General features: G+C 43.5%; 1 protein-coding gene across 4 annotated transcripts in view; it reads left to right on the top strand.

The window, feature by feature from the left end:
* Positions 1-11,411: 11,411 nt before the first annotated feature.
* LOC130290663 (G-protein coupled receptor 83-like) overlaps positions 11,412-22,668 on the top strand; it is a 189,982-nt gene continuing 178,725 nt past the window's right edge. For all 4 annotated transcript variants that reach the window (XM_056538594.1, XM_056538595.1, XM_056538593.1 and 1 more), the window contains exon 1: positions 11,412-12,101. In XM_056538594.1, coding sequence (XP_056394569.1) covers positions 11,721-12,101 — 381 coding nt within the window. In that variant the 5' untranslated portion in view covers positions 11,412-11,720. The remainder of the gene's footprint in view (positions 12,102-22,668) is intronic.

Below are 22,668 nucleotides of genomic sequence, written 5' to 3'. Positions count from 1 at the left end.
CCTGATCAGACATGATACACCCCCAACAAGCCCTGGGGATTAGAAAAGACTCCAGAGCTGTCTGTTTTGTGTGCTTGCTGCCAGGGCACAGTGAGTGTAACCCTAGCAGCAGCCTGTGTCATAGAGACTCTAGACAGAGTATAAAGTATCAGCATACAAGAGAATGCTAATACTTTACATGTATGGATTAAAGGGGTTCTCCGCTGCCCTGCTTCCGGAGTTCTGTTCCCCAGCGTCCGGAAATGTATTGTTCCAAACGCTGTGTGCGGGCTTCCATGTTCAGGGCTGCCCCCTCGTGATGTCACACCTGCCCCCACGTGATGTCACGCCCTTCCCCTCAATGAAAGTCTATGGGAAGGGGACGTGATGTCACGATGGGGCGGCCCTGAACATGGAAGCCCGCACACAGTGTTCGGAACAATAAACTTCCGGATGCTGGGGATCAGAGCTCCGGAAGCAGGGCAGCAGAGTACCCCTTTAAGGTTATAAAATAGTAATCACCCCTCCCCTATAAAAACCCTTTAATTAGAGGGGGAAAAAACTATGCCAAAATTGATGATTTTGGTCACATTGCAACTAATACCAGCTTGTTCTGCAAAAAAAAAGGTCTAACAAAACTCTGTTGGGCAAAAAAATTAAAAAGTTATGTAGTTTGGAATATGGTGACACAAGGAAAATCTATGTAACTGTACTGACCCGCAGAAAAAATATTAAATGTCATTTAAACTGAATGGTAAAAGCCAACAGAACAAAAAATATTGACCTCCACAAAGAAATGTGTAAACAATTATCAAAATGTACCCCCAAATGTTACCAGTAAAAACTACAAACTATACTGCCTATTGTGGGGGAACTATACAAAACCTAATGTGGGGGACTATACTGCACCTAATGTGGTGAACTTTACTGCACCTAATGTGGGGAACTATTCTGCCTAATGTGGGGGAACTATACTGCATCTAATGTGGGGGACTATACTGCACCTAATGTGGGGAACTATACTGCCTAATGAGGGGGAACTCTACTGCACTTAATGTGGGGAACTATACTGCACCCAATGTGGGGGAACTATACTGCACCTAATGTGGGAAACTATACTGCACCTAATGTGGGGGAACTATACTGCACCTAATGTGGGGGAACTATACTGCACCTAATGTGGGGAACTATACTGCACCTAATGTGGGGGAACTATACTGCACCTAATGTGGGGGAACTATACTGCACCTTATGTGGGGGACTATATTGCCAACCTAATGTGGGGAACTATACTGCCAACCTAATGTGGGAAAACTATACTGCACCTAATGTGGGGGGACTATACTGCACCTAATGTGGGAGGACTATACTGCACCTAATGTGGGGGAACTACAGCCTAATGTGGGGGAACTACAGCCTAATATGGGGGAACTATACGGCACCTAATGTGGGGAACTATACTGCACCTAATGTGGGGGAACTATACTGCACCTAATGTGGGGAAACTATACTGCCAACCTAATGTGGGGGAACTATACTGCACCTAATGTGGGGAACTATACTGCACCTAATGTGGGGAACTACACTGCACCTAAAGTGGGGGGAACTATACTGCCAACCTAATGTAGGGGGAACTATGCTGCCAACCTAATGTAGGGGAAACTATACTGCCAACCTAATGTGGGGGAACTATACTGCACCTAATGTGGGGAACTATACTGCCCATAATGTGGGGGAACTATACTGACCCTAATGTGGGAAAATATGCTGGCAACCTAATGTGGGGAACTATACTGCACCTAATGTGGGAGAACTGTACTGCACGTAATGTGGGGGAGCTATACTGCACCTAATGTCGGGAACTATACTGCACCTAATGTGGGGGACTATACTGCCAACCTAATGTGGGGAACTATACTGCCAACCTAATGTGGGGGAACTATACTGCACCTAATGTGGGGGGACTACAGCCTAATGTGGGGGAACTACAGCCTAATGTGGGGGAACTCTACTGCCAACCTAATGTGGGGAACTATACTGCCAACCTAATGTGGAAACGCCCAGTTTAGAAGCAAATCCCGATAGCAAACCACTTCTCAACTGGGCATTTCCCGAGACAGGTGTCATCAGAGAGGATTTAGACAGAAAAGAACAACCTTATCTTCAGAAGCTCATAAGTACTGAAAGGATTAAGATTTTTTTAATAGAAGTAATTTACAAATCTGTTTAACTTTCTGGAGCCAGTTGATATATATATATAAAAGTTTTTTCCTGGAATACCCCTTTAATTTTTGGATGTTTAGCAGTAGCTAAATATAAGCTTAATGCAAATGTCAACATTGATCTTTAAATGTAAGGGGTTATGAAACATCTTGGTTACTGCGAATGCCTGCTCGTGACTCATTCTGTGTCTTTCAGGAACTACTTGCCTCCCTGATGTCTCAGGCCTTGGGCCTTCAATTTTTGGATGTTTAGCAGTAGCTAAATACATGCTTAATGCAAATTTTAACATTGATCTTTAAATGTAAGGGGTTGGTTATGAAACCCTCATTTCTGAAAGACACAGAATGAGTCAGGAGCAGGCATTCGCAGTACCCAAGATGTTTCATAACCCCTTACATTTAAAGATCAATGTTGACATTTGCATTAAGCATATATTTAGCTACTGCTAAACATCCAAAAATTAAAGGGGTATTCCAGGAAAAACTTTTTTGTATATATCAACTGGCTCCAGAAAGTTAAACAGATTTGTAAATTACTTCTATCAAAAAGTCTTAATCCTTTCAGTACTTATGAGCTTCTGAAGATACGGTTGTTCTTTTCTGTCTAAATCCCCTCTCATGACGCCTGTCTCGGGAAACACCCAGTGTATAAGTGGTTTGCTATGGGGATTTGTTTCTAAACTGGGCGTTTTCCGAGACAGGTGTCATCAGAGAGGATTTAGAAAGAAATGAACAACCTTAACTTCAGAAGCTCACAAGTACTAAAAGGATTAAGATTTTTTAATAGAAGTAATTTACAAATCTGTTTAAGTTTCTGGAGCCAGTTGATATACAATAAAAAAGGTTTTTTCCTTGAATACCCCTTTAGCCTCTTCAGGACGCATGGCGTATGGATACACCCTGCATTCCGGGTCCTTAAGGACGCAGGGCGTATCCATTCGCCCGTGGGAATTCCGGTCCCCACCGCTAGCCGGTTGGGGACTGGAGCCGGATGCCTGCTGAAATCGTTCAGCAGGCATCCCGGCATATTGCCCAGGGGGGTCATTATGCCCCCCCATGTCCAGCGATCTGCAACGATTCTGGGTGAATCGGGTCTCCAGTGACCCGATGACCCGGTATTACTGGCTGATCGGGGCCGTCTCTGATGGCCCCGAACAGCCATAGCCAGCAGGGGTGATGTGGCACTGGTGCCACCTCACGATCGCCCTGATTCGTCGGCCAGTTTACCAGCCGACCATTCCAGGCACCTGTTGCAGGTGTCACTCCAGCAACCCGCTCCGCCCCTCTTCCGAAGGGATCGGGGCCCCAGGAGCGACGGCGGCGGCGAGGGACTGACCTGCAGCGGAGCAGCAGCAGGAGGTGAGTGACAGCCTCCTGCTGTTGCTGAGCAACAGCTCCCAGCATGCAAAAAGGGCATGCTGGGAACTGTAGTTATGCAGCAGCAGGAGGCAGACCACCACAACTCCCAGCATTCCCTTATGGGCATGCTGGGACTTATAGTTTTGCAACAGCTGGAGGCACATTTTTTCTATGGAAAAGTGTACCTTCAGCTGTTGTATAACTACAACTCCCAGCTTGCACAAACAGCTAAAGTGCATGCTGGGAGTTGTAGTGGTGCATCTGCTGGTTGCATAACTACAACTCCCAGCATGCCCATTGACTGTCGGTGACTGCAGAGAGTTGTAGTTTTGCGAACAGCTGAAGGCACACTGGTTGTGAAACACGGAGTAAGGTCAAAAACTCAGTGATACATAACCAGTGTGCCTACAGCTGTTGCTAAACTAAAACTCTAAGCATTTACAGTCTGTCAGCGCATGCTGGGAGTTGTAGTTTTGCAACAGCTGGATGCCCGCCCCCCCCAATGTGAACGTACAGGGTACACTCACATGGGCGGAGGTTTACAGTAAGTATCCACTGCAAGTTTGAGCTGCAGCAAATTTTCTGCCGCAGCTCAAACTGCCAGCGAGAAATTACTGTGAACCCCCATCCGTGTGACTGTATCCTAAAAACACTACACTACACTAAGACACAATAAAAAAAAGTAAAAAACGCTACACATACACATACCCCTACACAGCCCCCCTCCCCAATAAAAATGAAAAACGTCTGGTACGCCACTGTTTCCAAAATGGAGCCTCCAGCTGTTGCAAAACAGCCTGTCTCGGGAAACTCCCAGTTTAGAAGTGGGATAGCCGTTGACTGTCCAAGCATGCTGGGAGTTTTACAACAGCTGGATGCACACTGTTTGGGAATCACTGGCGTAGAATACCCCTATGTCTACCCCTATGCAATCCCTAATTTAGGCCTCAAATGGGCATGGCGCTCTCACTTTGGAGCCCTGTCGTATTTCAAGGCAACAGTTTAGGGTCACATATGGGGTATCGTCGTACTCGGGAGAAATTGTGTTACAAATTTTGGGGAGTATTTTCTGCTTTTACCCTTTTTAAAAATTAAATTTTTTGGGGAAAACAAGCATTTTAGGTTAAAAAAAAATATAAAAATTTTACATATGTAAAAGTTGTGAAACACCTGTGGGGTATAAAGGTTCACTTAACCCCTTGTTACATTCACCGAGGGGTCTAGTTTCCAAAATGGTATGCCACATGTTTTTTTTTTGCTGTCCTGGCACCATAGGGGCTTCCTAAATTCGACATGCCCCCCGAGCAAAATTTGGTCTCAAAAAGCCAAACATGACTCCCGTAGTTCGCCCGTAGTGCACTTCAAAACAACTTATGGGGTACCTATATACTCAGAAGAGATGGGCTTACACTTTTTTGGGGGTATTTTCTGCTATTAACCCTTGCAAACATGTGAAATTTGGGGGAAAACACATTTTTGTGAAATTTTTTTATTTATTTTTTTACATATGCAAAAGTCGTGAAACACCTGTGGGGTATTAAGGCTCACTTTATTCCTTGTTACGTTCCTCAAGGGGTCTAGTTTCCAAAATGGTATGCCATGTGTTTTTTTTTTCTGTTCTGGCACCCTAGGGGCTTCCTAAATTCAACATGCCCCCCAAAAACCATTTCAGAAAAACGTACTCTCCAAAATCCCCTTGTCGCTCCTTCGCTTCTGAGTCCTCTACTGCGCCCGCCGAACACTCTACATAGACATATGAGGTATGTCCTTACTCGAGAGAAATTGGGCTACAAATATAAGTATAAATCTTCTCCTTTTACCCCTTGTAAAAATTAAAAAATTGGGTCTACAAGAACATGCGAGTGTAAAAAATTAAGAAGGCGAATTTTCTCCTTCACTTTGCTGCTATTCCTGTGAAACACCTAAAGGGTTAAAATGCTGACTGAATGTTATTTTGAATACTTTGGGGGGGTGTAGTTTTTATAATGGGGTCATTTATGGAGTATTTCTAAGATGAAGACTCTTAAAATCCACTTCAAACCTGAACTGGTCCCTGAAAAATAGTGAGTTTGGAAATTTTGTGAAAAATTGGAAAATTGATGCTGAACTTTGAAGCCCTCTGGTGTCTTCCAAAAGTAAAAACATTTTATGATGCAAACATAAAGTGGACATATTGTATATGTGAATAAAAAAAAATTATTTGGAATATCCATTTTCCTTACAAGCAGAGAGCTTCAAAGTTAGAAAAATGCAAAATTTTCAAATTTTTCATCAAATTTGGGGATTTTTCACCAAGAAAGGATGCAAGTTACCACAAAATTTTACCACTATGTTAAAGTAGAATATGTCACGAAAAAAACAATCTCGGAATCAGAATGATAACTAAAAGCATTCCGGAGTTATAAATGTTTAAAGTGACAGTGGTCAGAATTGCAAAAAATGGCCGAGTCCTTAAGGTGAAAAAGGGCTAAGTCCTTAAGGGGTTAAAGGCCCAAGGCCAGAAGCATCAGTGAGGCAAGTAGTTCCTGAAAGACACAGGATGAGCCAGGAGCAGGCAATCGCAGTACCAAAGAGGGTTTCATAACCGTAATAGATAACTCAAAAGGGTTTCATAACCAACCATAATTGGGAAATGTTGGTGTAGCAGCATGATCAATCTACTCTGAGGCATCTGGCATTGGTGGCTGGAAATCCTGGCTGATCCATCCCTGATTCATCTTCACAAATGTCAGTCTCTCCACATTTTTATTGGACAGACGAGTTCGCCTTGGGGTGAATATGGCCCCAGCCGCACTAAACATCGGCTCTGATGGCACACTACTGGCCGGTCAGAGCAGCTTTTCCATGGCAAACTCTGCTAGTTGTGGCCATAAATCAAGTTTGGCTGCCCAGCAGTCCAGCGGATCTTCAATGGTTGTTGGCATGGCCATGTCAAGGTATGCCACCATCTGCTGGTTTAGGTCCTGCTGCATGTCTACCTGCTGCTGATGAGTTGCTTCACTATGCGGGTGAAGAAAGCTACTCATCAGCAACTGTAGACTCAGGCTGATGCTGATTGAGCTGGTACTGCTCCTGCGACCCCTCCCCTCCCCAGCAGCCATGGATGGACCATGTGGCCGAAAGGCATCAGCCAACTGACTTCGTAGAATCTGTCTGTAGTAGGTCAGTTTGTCCTCCCTCTCAGTGGGTGTAAAAAAAGGCCCCCATTTTGGGACGGTAGCGAGGGTCTAATAAGGTGGATATAGAAGTCATCCCGCTGACGAATTTTGACAATTGGGGGGTCACTAAGCAAGCAACTGAGCATGCATCGTGCCATTTGCGCCAGTGAATCGGAGGGACTACGTGCCTCCATCTCCACTGCATACTGCCACGGTGTGTCTGGGTCCTCTGTCTCAACTTCCTCATAATCCTCCAGCTCCTCTGGCTGCTCCTGCTCCTCCTCTCCTGTCCGATGATTAGAGATACCGGACATCTCATCCAACCTAAACTGTGCTTCGCTCTGCCCCTCATTATCCACCTCCTCCAGTTCAACCCCGACAGGGCTGATGTAGCCTTGAGATGTAGGCGCAATGTCTCCATTGCCGTGACCAGCCATTGTTTCAATCATTTGTTGTAGGAAATGTAGGAGTGGAATTACGTCGTTCATGGCATAATCCAGGCGACTCACAAATAATGTGGCTTCCTCAAAGGGCCTCAGCAAACGGCAGGTGTCACGTATGAGCTGCCACGGGTTCACATTGAAGTTACACAGGGGAGTACTCCTATCTGCTTGGATCATCAAGAAATTGGTGATGGCTTTTCTTTGTTCGTATAGTCTGTCCAACATATGGAGGGTGGAATTCCAACGTGTGGCAACGTCACAAATAATACTATGTTGTGGGATACCGTTCTGACGCTGCAGCTCAAGAAAGGTGTGCTTGGCGGTGTATGAGTGGCTGAAGTGCATGCACAGTTTCCTTGCCATTTTAAGGATGTTTTGCAAATGGGGTGAAGACTTGAGGAAGTGCTTGACAACCAGATTCAACACGTGTGCCATGCAGGGCGCATGTTTCACACTTCCTTGTCGCAGCGCAGACACGATGTTCTTCCCGTTGTCGGTCACCATGGTTTCCATTTCCAGATTTCGTGGAGTAAGCCATACTCGGATTTCTTTACAAATTAACTTTAGCAGTTCCTCCCGTGTGACTCCGTTCGCCAAGGCAAACCATGTGAAGAACAGCCTGACACCGCCGTGCCCTACACACATGGTACGATGAAGGGCCACCAAGATTTGGACGTGCAGTGGAGGCCGAGGACACGCTGGAGGATGAGGAGGCGGTGTTGCACACTGTAACAGGACCAACTGCCTGGGAGCGAGAGCGTGGAGGAGGAAGCGGTGTGACCTGTCCAAGTTGCTGTTGTGGCTGTGCAGGAACCACATTTACCCAGTGGGCAGTAAAAGACAAGTATTGTCCCTGCCCGTAGTTACAGCTCCACAGTTCGGCGCTGCCGTGCAGTTTTGAACGCATCGACAGGCTCAAGGACTGGCCCACCTTCTCTTGTACAAACTTATGCAGGGCTGGTACTGCCTTCTTCGCAAAGAAATGATGGCTTGGGACTCTCCACCTCGGCTCGGCACAAGTCATCAATTCTCTGAAAGGTGCAGAGTCCACCACTTGAAAAGGGAGGGACTGCAACACCAGCAACTTGGACAGGAGCACATTCAACTTCTGCGCCATTGGATGAGTGGGCGCATACTGTTGTCTCTTGGACATGGCTTCGCTGATGGATTGTTGGCGGAATGGCTGACTAAAAGTAGGAGAAGCAGGAGCGACAGAAGGAGGGTTTGACACACAGCTCCCTTCAGCTGAGGTGGTGGAGCCTTGGCTGGATGAAGGAGGGAGCGGATGGCCACTGGGTGATGCAGCAGGCAGGACCCCTACATTGGAGCCACGGTTCTCCCAGGCCGCTTTATGGTGGCGAAGCATGTGTTGACGCAGGACCGTGGTGCCGACATTGGGACCCTGGCCACACTTCACCTTCTGCCGACAGATCTTGCATGTGGCTACGTGAACCTCCTCCGGATGCCTTATGAAAAACTTTCACACCGCCGAGTAGCTGATTTTCCCACCCGCAGTCGGCACTAATTGACTGCTACTGGCGCCGTCTCCAGGAACCCCTGTTCCACTACCTCCAGGACAGGTAGGCTGCCGCGAAGCAGGTGGGCTCCCCCGGGGACATTTGGCTCCTGAATTTCCACTACTGCCACCACGCTGACTGACAACCGTGCTACCGCCTTGCTGCCTCAAGGGCAACCTGCAACTCTCTTCTCCTGATGATGATGAAGCCCCTTCTGCACCCGGCTCCCAATTGAGATCGGCTTCATCATCATCCACAGGTGTATGCACGTCACTGATGTCCTCCTCAGGTTCCCCAACAGTGTCTGTTTCAGGACCCTGAACCCTTGCAACACCCACGTCACTCTCCGCATCACTACTTGGCCGCCTAGCGGAGCAAGCGGCGCATGTCTCCTCCCCTTCTTGGCTGTCCAATAGCTGCTGACTGTCCTCTATTAGATTGTCCTCAGTAAATAGTGGAGCTGAACCCACAGCATAAGATACTTCTTTAGGAGAGGGAACAGCATAGGACAAAGGCAATGGGAGGACAGGGACTGCTCCCAGGCCATGCCAACTGAGGGTTGTGTCTGAGGAACTCACCGACTGTTGACTGGGGGTGTCAGATGTTGCTTGTGATGATGTGGATGAGCATGTTAACCAATCGACGACAAGCAGATGGGTTGCTGGTGGAAACACGACCGCTGGCTGATAACGGGAGCTCAGGCCTCTTGCTGCGACTCCTGCTGCCACTCGCCCCAAGTCTGCTGCCAACTCTGCCTGAAGTATTTAGGCCTCTGCCACTCCTCTGTGCACGTCCTGGCACTTCTCTGCCTGACATATTTAGTGCGTTTATGAGGGTATTGCAATACGCTACACTACTCTTTAAACAGTATTTGTCTAGAACAGCAGCAGGTGATTACTTATGGCTGTCCTTTCACAGTATGTAGGCCCTTAACAGATTACCAGGTACTAAATGGTACAATACTTGGATGTACCTATGCGGTATGCACTGATGAGGGCAGTAATATGCCTAACTATATGCAGAAAAAAATCAGTATTTTTGTAAAACACCAGCCGGTGTATACTATTGTTTGGACTTTGACGGTTTGGAGCACCTTGACAGATTAACAGGTACAAAATGGTACAATACTTGGATGTACCTATGCGGTATGCACTGATGTGGGCAGTAATATGCCTAACTATACGCAGAAAAAACAGTTTTTAAAAAAAAAATGGTGAATAGTATTGTTTGCACTTGCACAGTATGTAGCCAGCCCCTTGACAGATTAACAGGTACAAAATGGTACAAATGCACTACAGTCCACTGAACAATCAGGTATTTGTAAACAGCAGCAGGACCCAACAGTGCAGCACCATAAAAAAAATCCAGGGATTAAACCTTAAATTGCACTCTGTCACACAATTCTGAGCAGCAGAAGATTTATGGAGCAAAAAAAATGAACTCAATTGGGTTGAAAAATTAGGAGATAAGATGCTTCAGAAAGTTAAGGCAGCTTGGAGATCTGTATGAGGCAGCTGACAGGTATCTGCCCCTCTCTGCTGCAATTCTCAATAACGTGAATAGGAGGTTTAGCTGTCAGTGATCCTTCTCAGTGTTAACAGCAAAGCACTCTTCCCTCCTGTGTTTCCCTAATGCTGATGTGATTAGCAGTTTCAGTGTAACGCTGTGGTATGAGCTATTCACACACACACAGTCCCGTCCCCTCTATCTAAGTGCATAGATGAAATGAAGAGAGGCAAGATGGCCACCGATTATATAGGGGCTGTGACATCACAGGGGTCAGTGAGCCCGCCTACCTTCATTCCCGCCGCTGTTTCCCACCCTCCCATAATCCCCTGCCCCATGTACTCACAGGTGGATCCGTCATCTAAGGTCTCCAATAGCCTGGAACACTGTAAAATGGAATTTAATGAAGCGATTTGCACGATAGAATTGCGGCGATATTCGTATTCGTTGCAAATCAAATTTTTCATGAAAATCGTAACTAATTCGGATTCGTCAACTTTGATTCGCTCATCTCTAGTCACCACCCATCTTGAAAAGTTTCCCCCTCACATATACTAATGTGCCACAAACAGGAAGTTAATATCACCAACCATTTCCATTTTATCAAGGTGTATCCATATAAATGGCCCACCCTGTACATTGAAAAGCTCAATAACATTATTATCACTCTTCACTCATTAAATTAGAGAAGGAAATACACACATCCATGTGAACAATTTTATCTGCTATAAAATGCATTCTAATTCTGTAAAAATAAACCTAATCCATTGTCAATGTTTCATAAAGTGAGAAGATTTTCTTTGCTTTATAAGCATGTGTTATTTGACCTCATAGATAACACAATGTTTTATCTAAAACAATAATTAGAATAAAGTACCAGATGTTGTTGAGATTGTGCAAACTGTATAATGGCTATTTTTTACCATTTCATATATCACAATTTATACATAAATCATCTCATACATATAGAAAACAGTGATAACATTGCCGGCATTCTTAAGCCTTTTTAGAAGGCTCGCTAACTATCCAGGCAATAGAACTGACGATTTCCACGTGGTGTTTTCTTAGTGATGCAGCAAGGAAGGCAAGGAAAACAATTGCTCATAATAGACACAAGCTAGTAGCTACAGAATGCAGGCATATGTCTCTATTGGTCGCTAGGGGAACACGTCACTCGAGTTTTCTATATAACACAGGAGCCAGGCTTCTTTCATACGAGTCTTGTGCTTCACGCATACAAGGAGAGAACTGACTCATCCGGCAGATTTTAATCACCATCCTGACCAGACAGAAGTTGTTAATTTTATGTGAGGGGCAAAGAGAAACTTTACATCCAGTTCCCCTATTTATGCCTCCGCTAGAAGAGGATTTGAATGCTTCTACATTGTGACACTGAACAGGATCCGTACATTGTGGGATGAGCTCAGGCATCTAGAAAAACATCTACCCATCCTTGCTTCACAGTAACTAGTACTCGCTACAGTGCTTCATGGATTATCATACTATCCAAGTAATCTAGTAAATTGATGTGCTGCCATGACCAGACACATGTGGTTTCCTCTACCATACTCTTCTAAGCCATTTAGGAGAACTGACCTGGTGAACTCTTCTGATATTTTCTCAGCATTTTATGGCTTTACTAACATCTCATCACTTTTCAATGGGGGGCTAAATATTGATGACATTGGTGACTTTGAGAACAACACCAAGTATGAAGCTGAGTCTCAGAGTTCCACCGTGAAAGCTATGCTGATAGTCGCCTACTCCGTCATCTTCATTATCTCTTTATTTGGAAATATTCTGGTTTGCCATGTTGTCATTAAGAATAAGAGGATACAATCGGCCACCAGCTTGTTCATAGTCAACCTGGCAGTTGCTGATCTAATGATAACCCTTCTCAACACTCCCTTCACTCTGGTGAGACATTGAAAAGATGGTAACAGTGCCAGTTGCTCTGTATTAGTCTATATTGGGGTACTTTGTACACAAAGCAAAAGGGTAACAGTACACTTTCATCTCTACTATGAAGGTTTTCTGTAGTCAAAGCTAAAAGGAAGGTATTATTGCAAACTCATTTTTACTAGTCTATATGCAAAACATAGGTAGAGTAACATTGCTCTCTGGTCTTTACTAATATGTATAGAGGTTTTCTGTATGCAAAACGTAAAACAGGGGTAACATTGAAAGCTTGTTTTTACTAGTCTATGTAGAGGTGCATACTGTGTGGAAAACTGCAGCAAGCCTTGGACAATCTCTGACTCATGATGTTATGATTCACATAGCTTGTAGATAAGTCTTATAAGAATCACACTTTAGTTATTACATTCAGAGACATTGCAGGGTTCTAGCATCATATTACATGAAAAGCCACCTGAATCATCTAATGTAGCATTCAGGACCATGGACAGCACACTGCTCCCATATACTCACACACTGTACAGCATGCTGCTCTGTGCACTGACTTCCAGATGTCTACAAGTACAATTTATCTTATAATGGTAAACTCCACATGTATCATAGTGTCTTTAAGAAAGGTGTCTGACAATCATATTTCAACTACTTACATGTGCAGAAAGTATAATAGGGCCATTTCATGTATATAGTGTTTACAGTTTCCGGGTAGATGGGGGGGGGGGGGGGGGGGGTTTAGAATGACAGTAGAATTTAATATCAGAGCCTTATATTTTTTCATTTTTATAGCTGAGCTTTTGAAGATTTAACAGTACACCTAATTTTCTATAAGATATTTGCAGATTATCTCAAGATGTGTTTTATAAGAATGCTGCATTTGCACCGCTTTTTACTTCAGTGAATGTACTCCTACTGTTTACATACTATAGCAGTATCTTTTTTAGTTAATGTAAATTTTATTACAGCAGGACTAAGGTAAGCAAAAATTTGACCCGGGTCTAAACAACAAGAACCGGGTCAGATTTTTTAATATAGTTCCCAAATAATACTCCTATAACTTTTTCAGATACCATCGAACTATGCTTACAACACGTCCCATTTACAAAACGACTTCAGTATCGTACCCTTCTTGTCAGATTTATTATCTTACACGTTTGCTAAAGTTGCAGATAACTGTGCAGAGGCAGGTCTAGAACCAGGTGTGTAAGGAGATAAGGAGTTATGCATTGCATATTGCTGTACAGTTGCGGATGCAGCTTGGGCTGAGCAGGAGGCGTGCATTTTTTACCTCCTGCCTAGCTGGGTAAAGGTTAAGTAGCAATGCTGTGCATCGCTAGGTCAATTCCTTTTGGTGTCAGATAGTACCCAAAAATCCATATAGATATGTGGGAACGCAGCCTGTCTTACTCCTCCCACTCTTGACAGAACTTCAGCTGGAACTATTTGACCTCGCAAATGCTCTTGTAAATTATTGGGCATAAAATCTTAGGCCATAATAATGCCGCTGTGGCACAGACACAATTCACTCTTATGACCTATAATGTTGAGCGCGAATATTTGAAATTTTTACCACAAATATCGGCACTTCACGATTTCACTAATATTTTGAGCATAGTGATATATATTCGGAGAGGAGAGAGCAAGTCCAGCTCACCACCTAAACCGCCGTGTCTCGGACACATGTAGACCAGCACGTAAGAGATAGGCAATGGAGAAGAAGGCGTCCAGCGCTCGGCATGCGGTAAAAACAACTGCTTTATTCTTTGTCAATAGGACACAAACACTGCGGCATGGACAATAGTGACGCATTTCAGCGGAACATGTCCACCTTAGTCATACATGCCTAAGGCGGACATGTTCCGCTGAAACGCGTCACTATTGTCCATGCCTCAGTGTTTGTGTCCTATTGACAAAGAATAAAGCAGTCGTTTTTACCGCATGCCGAGTGCTGGAAGCCTTCTTCTCCATTGCCTAGTGATATATATTCGTAATGATGAATATTCTTTTTCTTAATGCGAATTTATGCAAATATTTATGCAAATATTGGCACTTCCAGACTGGACACTGATCCCTCCCTTCTTGTCGGGTGTATCCATAGGTAAAAGATATAATTTCGCATGCGCACTATGCGAATTTCATTACAAATTTTCGCATGAAAAAAAAAGATAATAAACATAGCGAATATGCAAATTTTTGCAAACAGAGAACAAATATTCATCCATATATTCGCAAAATATTGTGAATTTGAATATGGCCCCTGCCGCTCATAACTAATGACCTACTTGGACCCAATCGTTGTCAGCTAGTTATTATGTTCAGGTCATTATCCGAGCCTATCTGACTTTAGATCTGGACTGAAAATCGTGCCAGACTATGATTTTCAGGCTGACTCGAAAGTAGCTCAAATAGCTTGGAAAATGACCTGAACATAATAACTAGCTGGAAAACAGAGAAACTAGAGAAACATTTTCATGGGGGTTGTAGTTTTACAACAGCTGACGGCCCACTGGTTGGGAAACACTGCTATAAGACGTCACTTTTTAAGAAAATAATTAAACGACAGGTACACTTTAACTGTACTTAATAAGAAATCTTTCTGTAGACAGTTCCCCATTGTGTAGCTGCAGGCAACTTGAATTCTATTACTAAGGGAATTGCTCATTTCATATTGATTATCTCCATTAAATCTTGACATTTCATATAGAATCAATGGGGGAGAGTTATCAAAACCTGTGCAGAGGAAAACTGGAGCAGTTGCCCATAGCAACCAATCAGTTTGCCTCTTTTTTTTTTTTTTTTTTTTTTTGAGGCCTTTTCAAAAATGAAAGAAGCAATGATTGGTTGCTATGAGCTACTGGCCAAATTTTTCCTCTGCACAGGCTTTGATAAATCTTTCCCAATATTTTGAAAAAGTGCTCCTGTGTCTAGATATTGTTGTTATACACTTGTTATGACACCCCTGCTGATCTTTTGATTCCTTCTCATAAAATCAGAATTCCTATTGAAAATGTATTGTTTTCCGTTAAAAGGAAGCCTAAAGCTGTTAACTCATCTTGACCTTATCATGTTCAACTTTTTGGATATCTGTACCAAAGCTCAGGGGTTTGCTACACTGCAGATCTAGGCTCTATTTTAGCAGTCACCTTTACTGGTTCCTAACAATGGCCAGTACTTAGATACAGAAAGTAGATGATGCCGTAAATTGCCATTTCTCTTTTCTCCAGTTTTAAATCTTATTGAAATATAATATATATATATATATATATATATATATATATATATATATATATATATAACCAAAGATTAAGTTGGCCAGCACTATTGATTCGAAACTATTGTAGAGACCTGGCTTACAGGTGCAGGCTGCTGGGCTAAATATACAGCTACAGGAGAATATAGCAGCACACTGCTAGCACAAAGATATAGATGAAACATGAGTATATAGATAAAACATGAGTATAGATAGAACATGAAAAGCTATACAGCTGTAATGCAATAAAAGAAAATATGAAATTATGAAATTATGAGGTACTTAGCTTGCAAATTTGGCGGCCAAATAGCTTGGACCGTCCCACCACGGTGATACTCATGTTTCATCTATATCTTTGTGCTAGCAGTGTGCTGCTGTATTCTCCTGTTGCTGTATATATATATATATATATATATATATATATATATATATATATACACATTTTCAACAAAAAACAACATATTTTTATATTAAAATCTGGCATTTACACAGTTAGTAATGTGGTCTGGTATCTTTGATGATCTCTTTATACCCAAGATGAGAAAAATGTATTCTTGAGATCATTATTGCAAGACATTAGGGTAAACTACAGACATAGCAGACAGTCAGACAGTCATAGCAGAATTAACTGGGTTAACACATCAAATTTACATGCACAACTCAAAGTGTTAACTGTATAAAGACCTTTTTTCAGTCTTATAAACTATAAAGGTGACCTTCCTTACTTTTTCTCTTGGCTTGACATATTCTAAGATGTATAATGTAAAGGCTTAGACAAAAGGGATTTGCATTTAGGCAATACCTTGTGCATTATCCTCAGTGGTTCAGTACAAATGTTGACAGTTTATAACCATTTAGACACAATTCAAGTAGTATAAAGTTGGTGTATGCAGTACCCTGTGGAACTTCGAGCAACTGCCCCAATACGGCCAGAAAATGAACTCCCACATTTCACAGGTGCAATTCCCACTCAATAAGAGGGTTAGCCTCCATATTTATAAAGCACAATATTCTTTATTGACGCAACGTGTTTCGCATCTGCTATCACACCAGAGCCTTCATCAGACATAAAACATGCTGCAGGCATACAGATTTAAATAATACAAAAATTCTCCCCCCCAAGCTGACATAGCTTTCGGATTCGGCACAAAAATATTTATCCTGTATACAAACAAAATAAAACAAACAGGGAGCATTATGACAAGATTTAATTTATTTATCAATGATATAGAGGATGGTATTAACAGCTCTGTTTCTATCTTTGCAGATGACACCAAGCTTTGTAGCACAGTACAGTCTATAGAGGATGTGCATAAGTTACAAGATGACTTGGATAGACTAAGTGTCTGGGCATCCACTTGGCAAATGAGGTTCAATGTGGATAAATGTAAAGTTATGCATCTGGGTACTAATAACCTGCATGCATCGTATGTCTTAGGGGGGATTAAACTGGCAGAGTCACTGGTAGAGAAGGATCTGGGTGTACTTGTAGATCACAGACTACAGAATAGCATGCAATGTCAGGCTGCTGCTTCCAAAGCCGGCAGGATATTGTCATGTATCAAAAGAGGCATGGACTCAAGGGACAGGGACATAATACTCCCCCTTTATAAATCATTGGTACGGCCTTACCTGGAATATGCTGTTCAGTTTTGGGCACCTGTCCATAAAAGGGACACTGCGGAGTTGGAAAGGGTGCAGAGACGCGCGACTAAACTAATATGGGGCATGGAACATCTTAGCTATGAGGAGCGATTAAAGGAGTTACAATTGTTTAGTCTTGAGAAGAGACGTTTAAGGGGGGATATGATAAACGTATATAAGTATATTAATGGCCCATACAAAAAATATGGAGAAAAACTGTTCCTTGTTAAACCCCCCCAAAGGACGAGGGGGCACTCCCTCCGTCTGGAGAAGAAAAAGTTTAGTCTCAAGGGGCGACACGCCTTCTTTACCGTGAGGACTGTGAATTTATGGAACGGTCTACCTCAGGAACTGGTCACAGCAGGAACAATTAACAGCTTTAAAACAGGATTAGATACATTCCTGGAACAAAATAAGATTAATGCTTATGAAGAAATATAAAATCTCATCCCTTCCCCAATATCGCGCCACACCCCTACCCCTTAATTCCCTGGTTGAACTTGATGGACATATGTCTTTTTTCGACCGTACTAACTATGTAACTATGTAACTATGTAAGATGAGTAGAGATAAGCGTTTTATTTTTCTTCAAAAGTTCAGTTTGTCAGGCTCGCTGAACTTTCGAAAAATGTTCAGTTCACGACGAACAGGTTCTCCTAGAACTGCTAATAAGCCTCAAAAAACATGTAAATAAGTAGGCTATCATTTTAACTGTATGGGACTACAGAATAAACATAAGATGTAACTTTTAGCAAAAAATGCACTGCGTAGAAACGGAAGCCCCCAAAAGTTACAATATGGCACTTTTCTTAAATTTTGTCGCACAATGAATTTTTTTTCCGCCTCGCCGTGGATATTTTGGTAAATTGACTAATGTCACTGCAAAGTAGAATTGGTGGCACCAAAAATAAGACATAATATGGAATTTTAGGTGCAAAATTGAAAGTGTTATGGTTTTTAGAAGGTGATGAGGAAAAAATGAAAATACAAAAACTGAAAAACCCTGCGTCCTTAAGAGGTTAAATCTGTTTGTCACTATCCATATTTGTAAAGTGTTGGTGTGGCACCATGGTCAATCAAGTCTGATGCATCAGGCATTGGTGGGTGGAAATCCTGGCTGATCCATGCCTGATTCATCTTCACAAAGGTCAGTCTCTCCCCATTTTTCATGGACAGACGAGTTCTCCTTGGGGTGACTATGGCCTCTGCCGCACTAAACACCCGCTCTGATGGCACACTACTGGCCGGGCAGGACAGCTTTTCCAGGGCAAACTCTGCTAGCTGCGGCCACAAATCAAGTTTGGCTGCCCAGAAGTCCAGCGGATCTTCAAGGTGTGTTGGCATGGGCATGTCAAGTTATGCCACCACCTGCAGGTTGAGGTCCTGCTCCAGGTCTACCTGCTGCTGGTGAGCTGCTTCACTATGCGGGTGAAGAAAGGTACTCATCAATGACTGTAGATTCAGGCTGCTGCTGATGGAGCTGGTACTGCTCCTGCCACCCCACCCCTCCCCTCACCAGCAGCCATGGCAGTGGAAGGTGAGCACAGAGGGCACCCCGAGTCAGACCTGCGAGAGGATGGACGATGGTGTCAATAGGCATCGGCCAACTGACTACGTAGGATGTCTCTGTAGTAGGTCAGTTTGTCCTCCCTCTCAGTGGGTGGCGGTAGCGAGGGTCCAATAAGGTGGAGAGCCAGAAGTCATCCTGCTGCCAAATGGTGACAATTGGGCAGTCACTACACAAGCAAGTGAGCATGCATTGTGCCATTTGTGCAAGTGACTCGGAGGGACTCCCTGTCTCCATCTCCACTGCATACTGCCACGGTGTGTCTGGGACCTCTGTCTCGCCTTCCTCATAACCCTCTAGCTTCTCTGGCTGCTCCTGCTCTTCCTCTACTTTAAGAGGACTAGAAAAACTGCCCATTTCACGAAACCTAAACTGTGCTTCACTGTGCCCCTCCCCCTCCTCCTCCAGTTCAGCCCCCACAGGGCTCATGTGGCTGTGAGATGTAGGCAGCACATCTCCATTGCCCTGACCAGCCATCGTTTCCAACACATGTTGTAGGAAAGGAAGCAGTGGAATGATGTTCATCATATAATCCTGGCGACTGACTAATAATTTGGCTCCCTTAAAGGGCATGAGCAAATGACAGGTGTCACGTATGAGCTGCCACTGGTTGACATTGAATTTATATGGGGGTACTCCTATGTCAACCAGTGGCAGCTCATACTTGGATTCCCTATACGCTTGGATCATCAAGAAATCGGTGATGGCTTTTCTCTCTTCATATAGTCGGTCCAACATATGGAGGGTGTAATTCCAACGTGTGGCAACATTGCAAATAAGACTATGTTGGTGGATACCGTTCTAACCCTGCTTCTCAAAGAGGATGTGCTTTGCGTTGTACAAGTGGCTGAAGTGCATGCAAAGTTTTCTTCCCATTGTTAGGATGTCTTGCAAATGGGGGGAACCCTTCAGGAACCGTTTGACAACCAGATTGAACACGTGCGCCATACAGGGGGAATGGCTCAGCCTTCCTTGTCGCAGCACAGACAAGATGTTCTTCTTGTTGTCAGTCACCATGGGAACCATTTCCAGTATTTGTGGAGTAAGCCATGCTCCGATTTCTTTATGAATGACTTTTAGCAGTCCCTCCCCTGTGTGACTCAGTTCGCGAAGGCAAACCATGTGAAGAACTGCGTGACACATGCTATGCTGAAGGGGCACTGAGACTTGTCTGTGCAGTGGAGGCTGAGGACACGGTGGAGGATGAGGAGGCGGAGTCACACACAGGACCAATGGCCTGAGAGCGTGGAAGAGGAAGCGTCATGACCTGTTGCTGTTGTGGCTGTGCAGGAACCACATTCACCCAGTGGGCCATAAAGGACATGTATTGTCCCTGACCATAGTTACAGCTCCAGATGTCGGCGCTTCTGTGCACTTTGGTAAACACTGACAGGCTCAAGGACTGGCCCACCTTCTCTTCCACAAAATTGCGCAGGGCTGGTACTGCCTTGGCACTCTCCACCTCGTCTCGGCACAAGTCATCAGTTCTCTGAAAGATGCAGAGTCCACCACTTGAAAAGGAAAGGACTGCAGCACCAGCAACTTGGACAAGAACACATTCAGCTTCTGCGCCGTTGGATGAGTGGGCGCATATTGATGTCTCTTGGATACGGCTTCGCCGATGGATTGTTGGCGGAATGACTGACTAAAAGTAGGAGGAACAGGAGCATCTGGAGCCACAGAAGGAGAATATGATACACAGCTACCGTAGGCTGAGGTGGTGGAGCCTTGGCTGGCTGAAGGAGGGAGCGGTGTGCCACTGGTTGATGCAGCAGGCTGGACCACTACATCGGAGCCACGTTTCTCCCAGGCTGCTTTATCTTGGCGCAGCATATGTTGGGGCTGGAGAGGATCCAGCAGTCATGGTACATATTGGCACCAATGACAAAGTGAGAGGTAGGTGGAGTGTCCTAAAAATGATTTCATGGACTTAGGCCGCAAGCTTAAGGCAAGGACCTCCAAGGTAATATTTTCTGAAATATTACCTGTACCATGAGCCACACCAGAGAGGCAGCTGGAGATCAGGGAGGTAAACAAGTGGCTCAGAAGCTGGTGTAGGAAGGAGGGGTTTGGGTTTATGAACAACTGGGCCGACTTCGCTGTCAGTTACCGGCTCTACCGTAGGGACGGGCTGCACCTCAATGAGGAGGGTGCAGCTGTGCTTGGGGAGAAGATGGCTAGAAGGGTGTAAGAATGTTTAATTTACATCTACAACATAGAGGGGGAAGATAGAGAGGGGGGACTAAGTAATATACCTGTGGGTGGAGCGGAGGGAGGGTTTAGAATAGTTAATAGGGATAGACTTCATTTGAAGAAAAAACATACTCCGTTGAATTGCATGATGACTAATGCCAGAGGTCTAACCAATAAAACTGACGAACTGGAGTGTTTGATGTCTGAAAATTATGACATAGTGGGTTTTACAGAGACTTGGTTGGAGGATAGCTGTGACTGGGCGGTCAACATACAGGGATATTCTATTCAGGAAGGATCGGACAAAACAGAAAGGGGGAGGAGTTTGCCTGTATGTGAAATCAAGTCTGAAGGCCGCACAGCGGGAGGATATATTGGAGGGAAATGATAATATGGAGTCATTATGGGTAGAAATATATGATAAAATTAAAAAAATCCTGATAGGTGTTTGCTATAAGCCACCAAACATAATAGAAGAGACAGAAGATCAATTACTGAGGCAAATAAACAAGGCAGCAAATCAAAATGACGTGATAATAATGGGGGACTTTAACTATGCTGATATTAACTGGAAGACTGAGTCTTGTGAATTTCATAAAGGAAACTATAGACAATTATCTGTCCCAAATTGTGCAGGGCTCCACCAGAGGGGGCGCCCTACTGGACTTAATATTAACCAACAGACCTGATAGAGTAACTAATGTGCAAGTAGAAGGATACCTAGGAAATACTGATCATAATATAATACATTATAGCTTCTTCTTCAATAAGGGAATCTCTCGAGGGGCCACAAAAACAATGAACTTTAGGAAGGCAAAGTTCGATCAACTCAGAGATGCCCTTAACAATATAAAATGGGATAATGTCCTCAAAAACAAGAATACTGACACTAAATGGGAGATTTTTAAAAATATCTTAAATTCTCACTGTAAGATGTATATACCTTATGTGAATAAAAGGGTCAGAAACAAAAGAAAACCAATATGGATGAACATAAATGTTAAAAGGGCAATAAATGACAAAAATAAAGCATTTAAACTACTAAAACAGGACGGCAGTAAGGAAGCATTAAAAAGCTATAGAGAAAAAAGTAAAATATGTAAACAACAGATAAAAACCACAAAAATAGACAGAAAGACTCATTGCCAAAGAGAGTAAAACTAACCCCAAAATGTTCTTTAACTATATAAATAGCAAAAAGATCAAAAATGATGTGTGGGCCCTTAAAAAATGATGAGGAAGAAATCATAAACGGAGATCAGGAAAAAGCAAATATATTAAACAAATTAATCTCAACTGTGTTCACCAAGGAAAATGAAATGCCCAGTGAAATACAGTGTGATAAGGTAAACTCCCCAGTACAGGTCACATGTCTAACCCAGGAAGAAGTACAGTGCCGCCTACAAAAAATCTAAATAGACAAATCACCAGGTTCAAATCTTAAAAAATTAAGAAATGTGATAGACAGACCCCTATTTTTATATTCAGGGACTCTATAGTAACAGGTACTGTTCCCCAGGACTGGTGCATTGCAAATGTGGTACCAATATTTAAAAAGGAATCAAAAGGTGACCCGGGAATTATGTGAGTTTAACCTCCGTTATATGTAAATTGTTTGAGGGTTTTCTAAGGGATGAAATTCTGGAGTATCTTAATAAAAATAAATGTATGACCCCATATCAGCATGGCTTTATCAGGGATCGGTCCTGTCAAACTAACCTGATCAGCTTTTATGAGGAGGTGAGCTCCAGACTGGACCAGGGGCAATTGCTGGATGTCGTATATCTGGATTTTTCCAAAGCATTTGATTCAGTCCCACATAAAAGGTTGGTGTATAAAATGACAAGGATGGGGCTGGGGGAGAATGGGTGCAAGTGGGTAAGTAACTGGCTCAATGATAGGAAACAGAGGGTGGTTAT

The sequence above is a fragment of the Hyla sarda genome, chromosome 9 (genome assembly GCF_029499605.1).
Source record: "Hyla sarda isolate aHylSar1 chromosome 9, aHylSar1.hap1, whole genome shotgun sequence".
Lineage (NCBI taxonomy): Eukaryota > Metazoa > Chordata > Amphibia > Anura > Hylidae > Hyla > Hyla sarda.
Note: the sequence above shows the minus strand (reverse complement) of the source record. Positions and strands in the feature narration are given on the sequence as shown.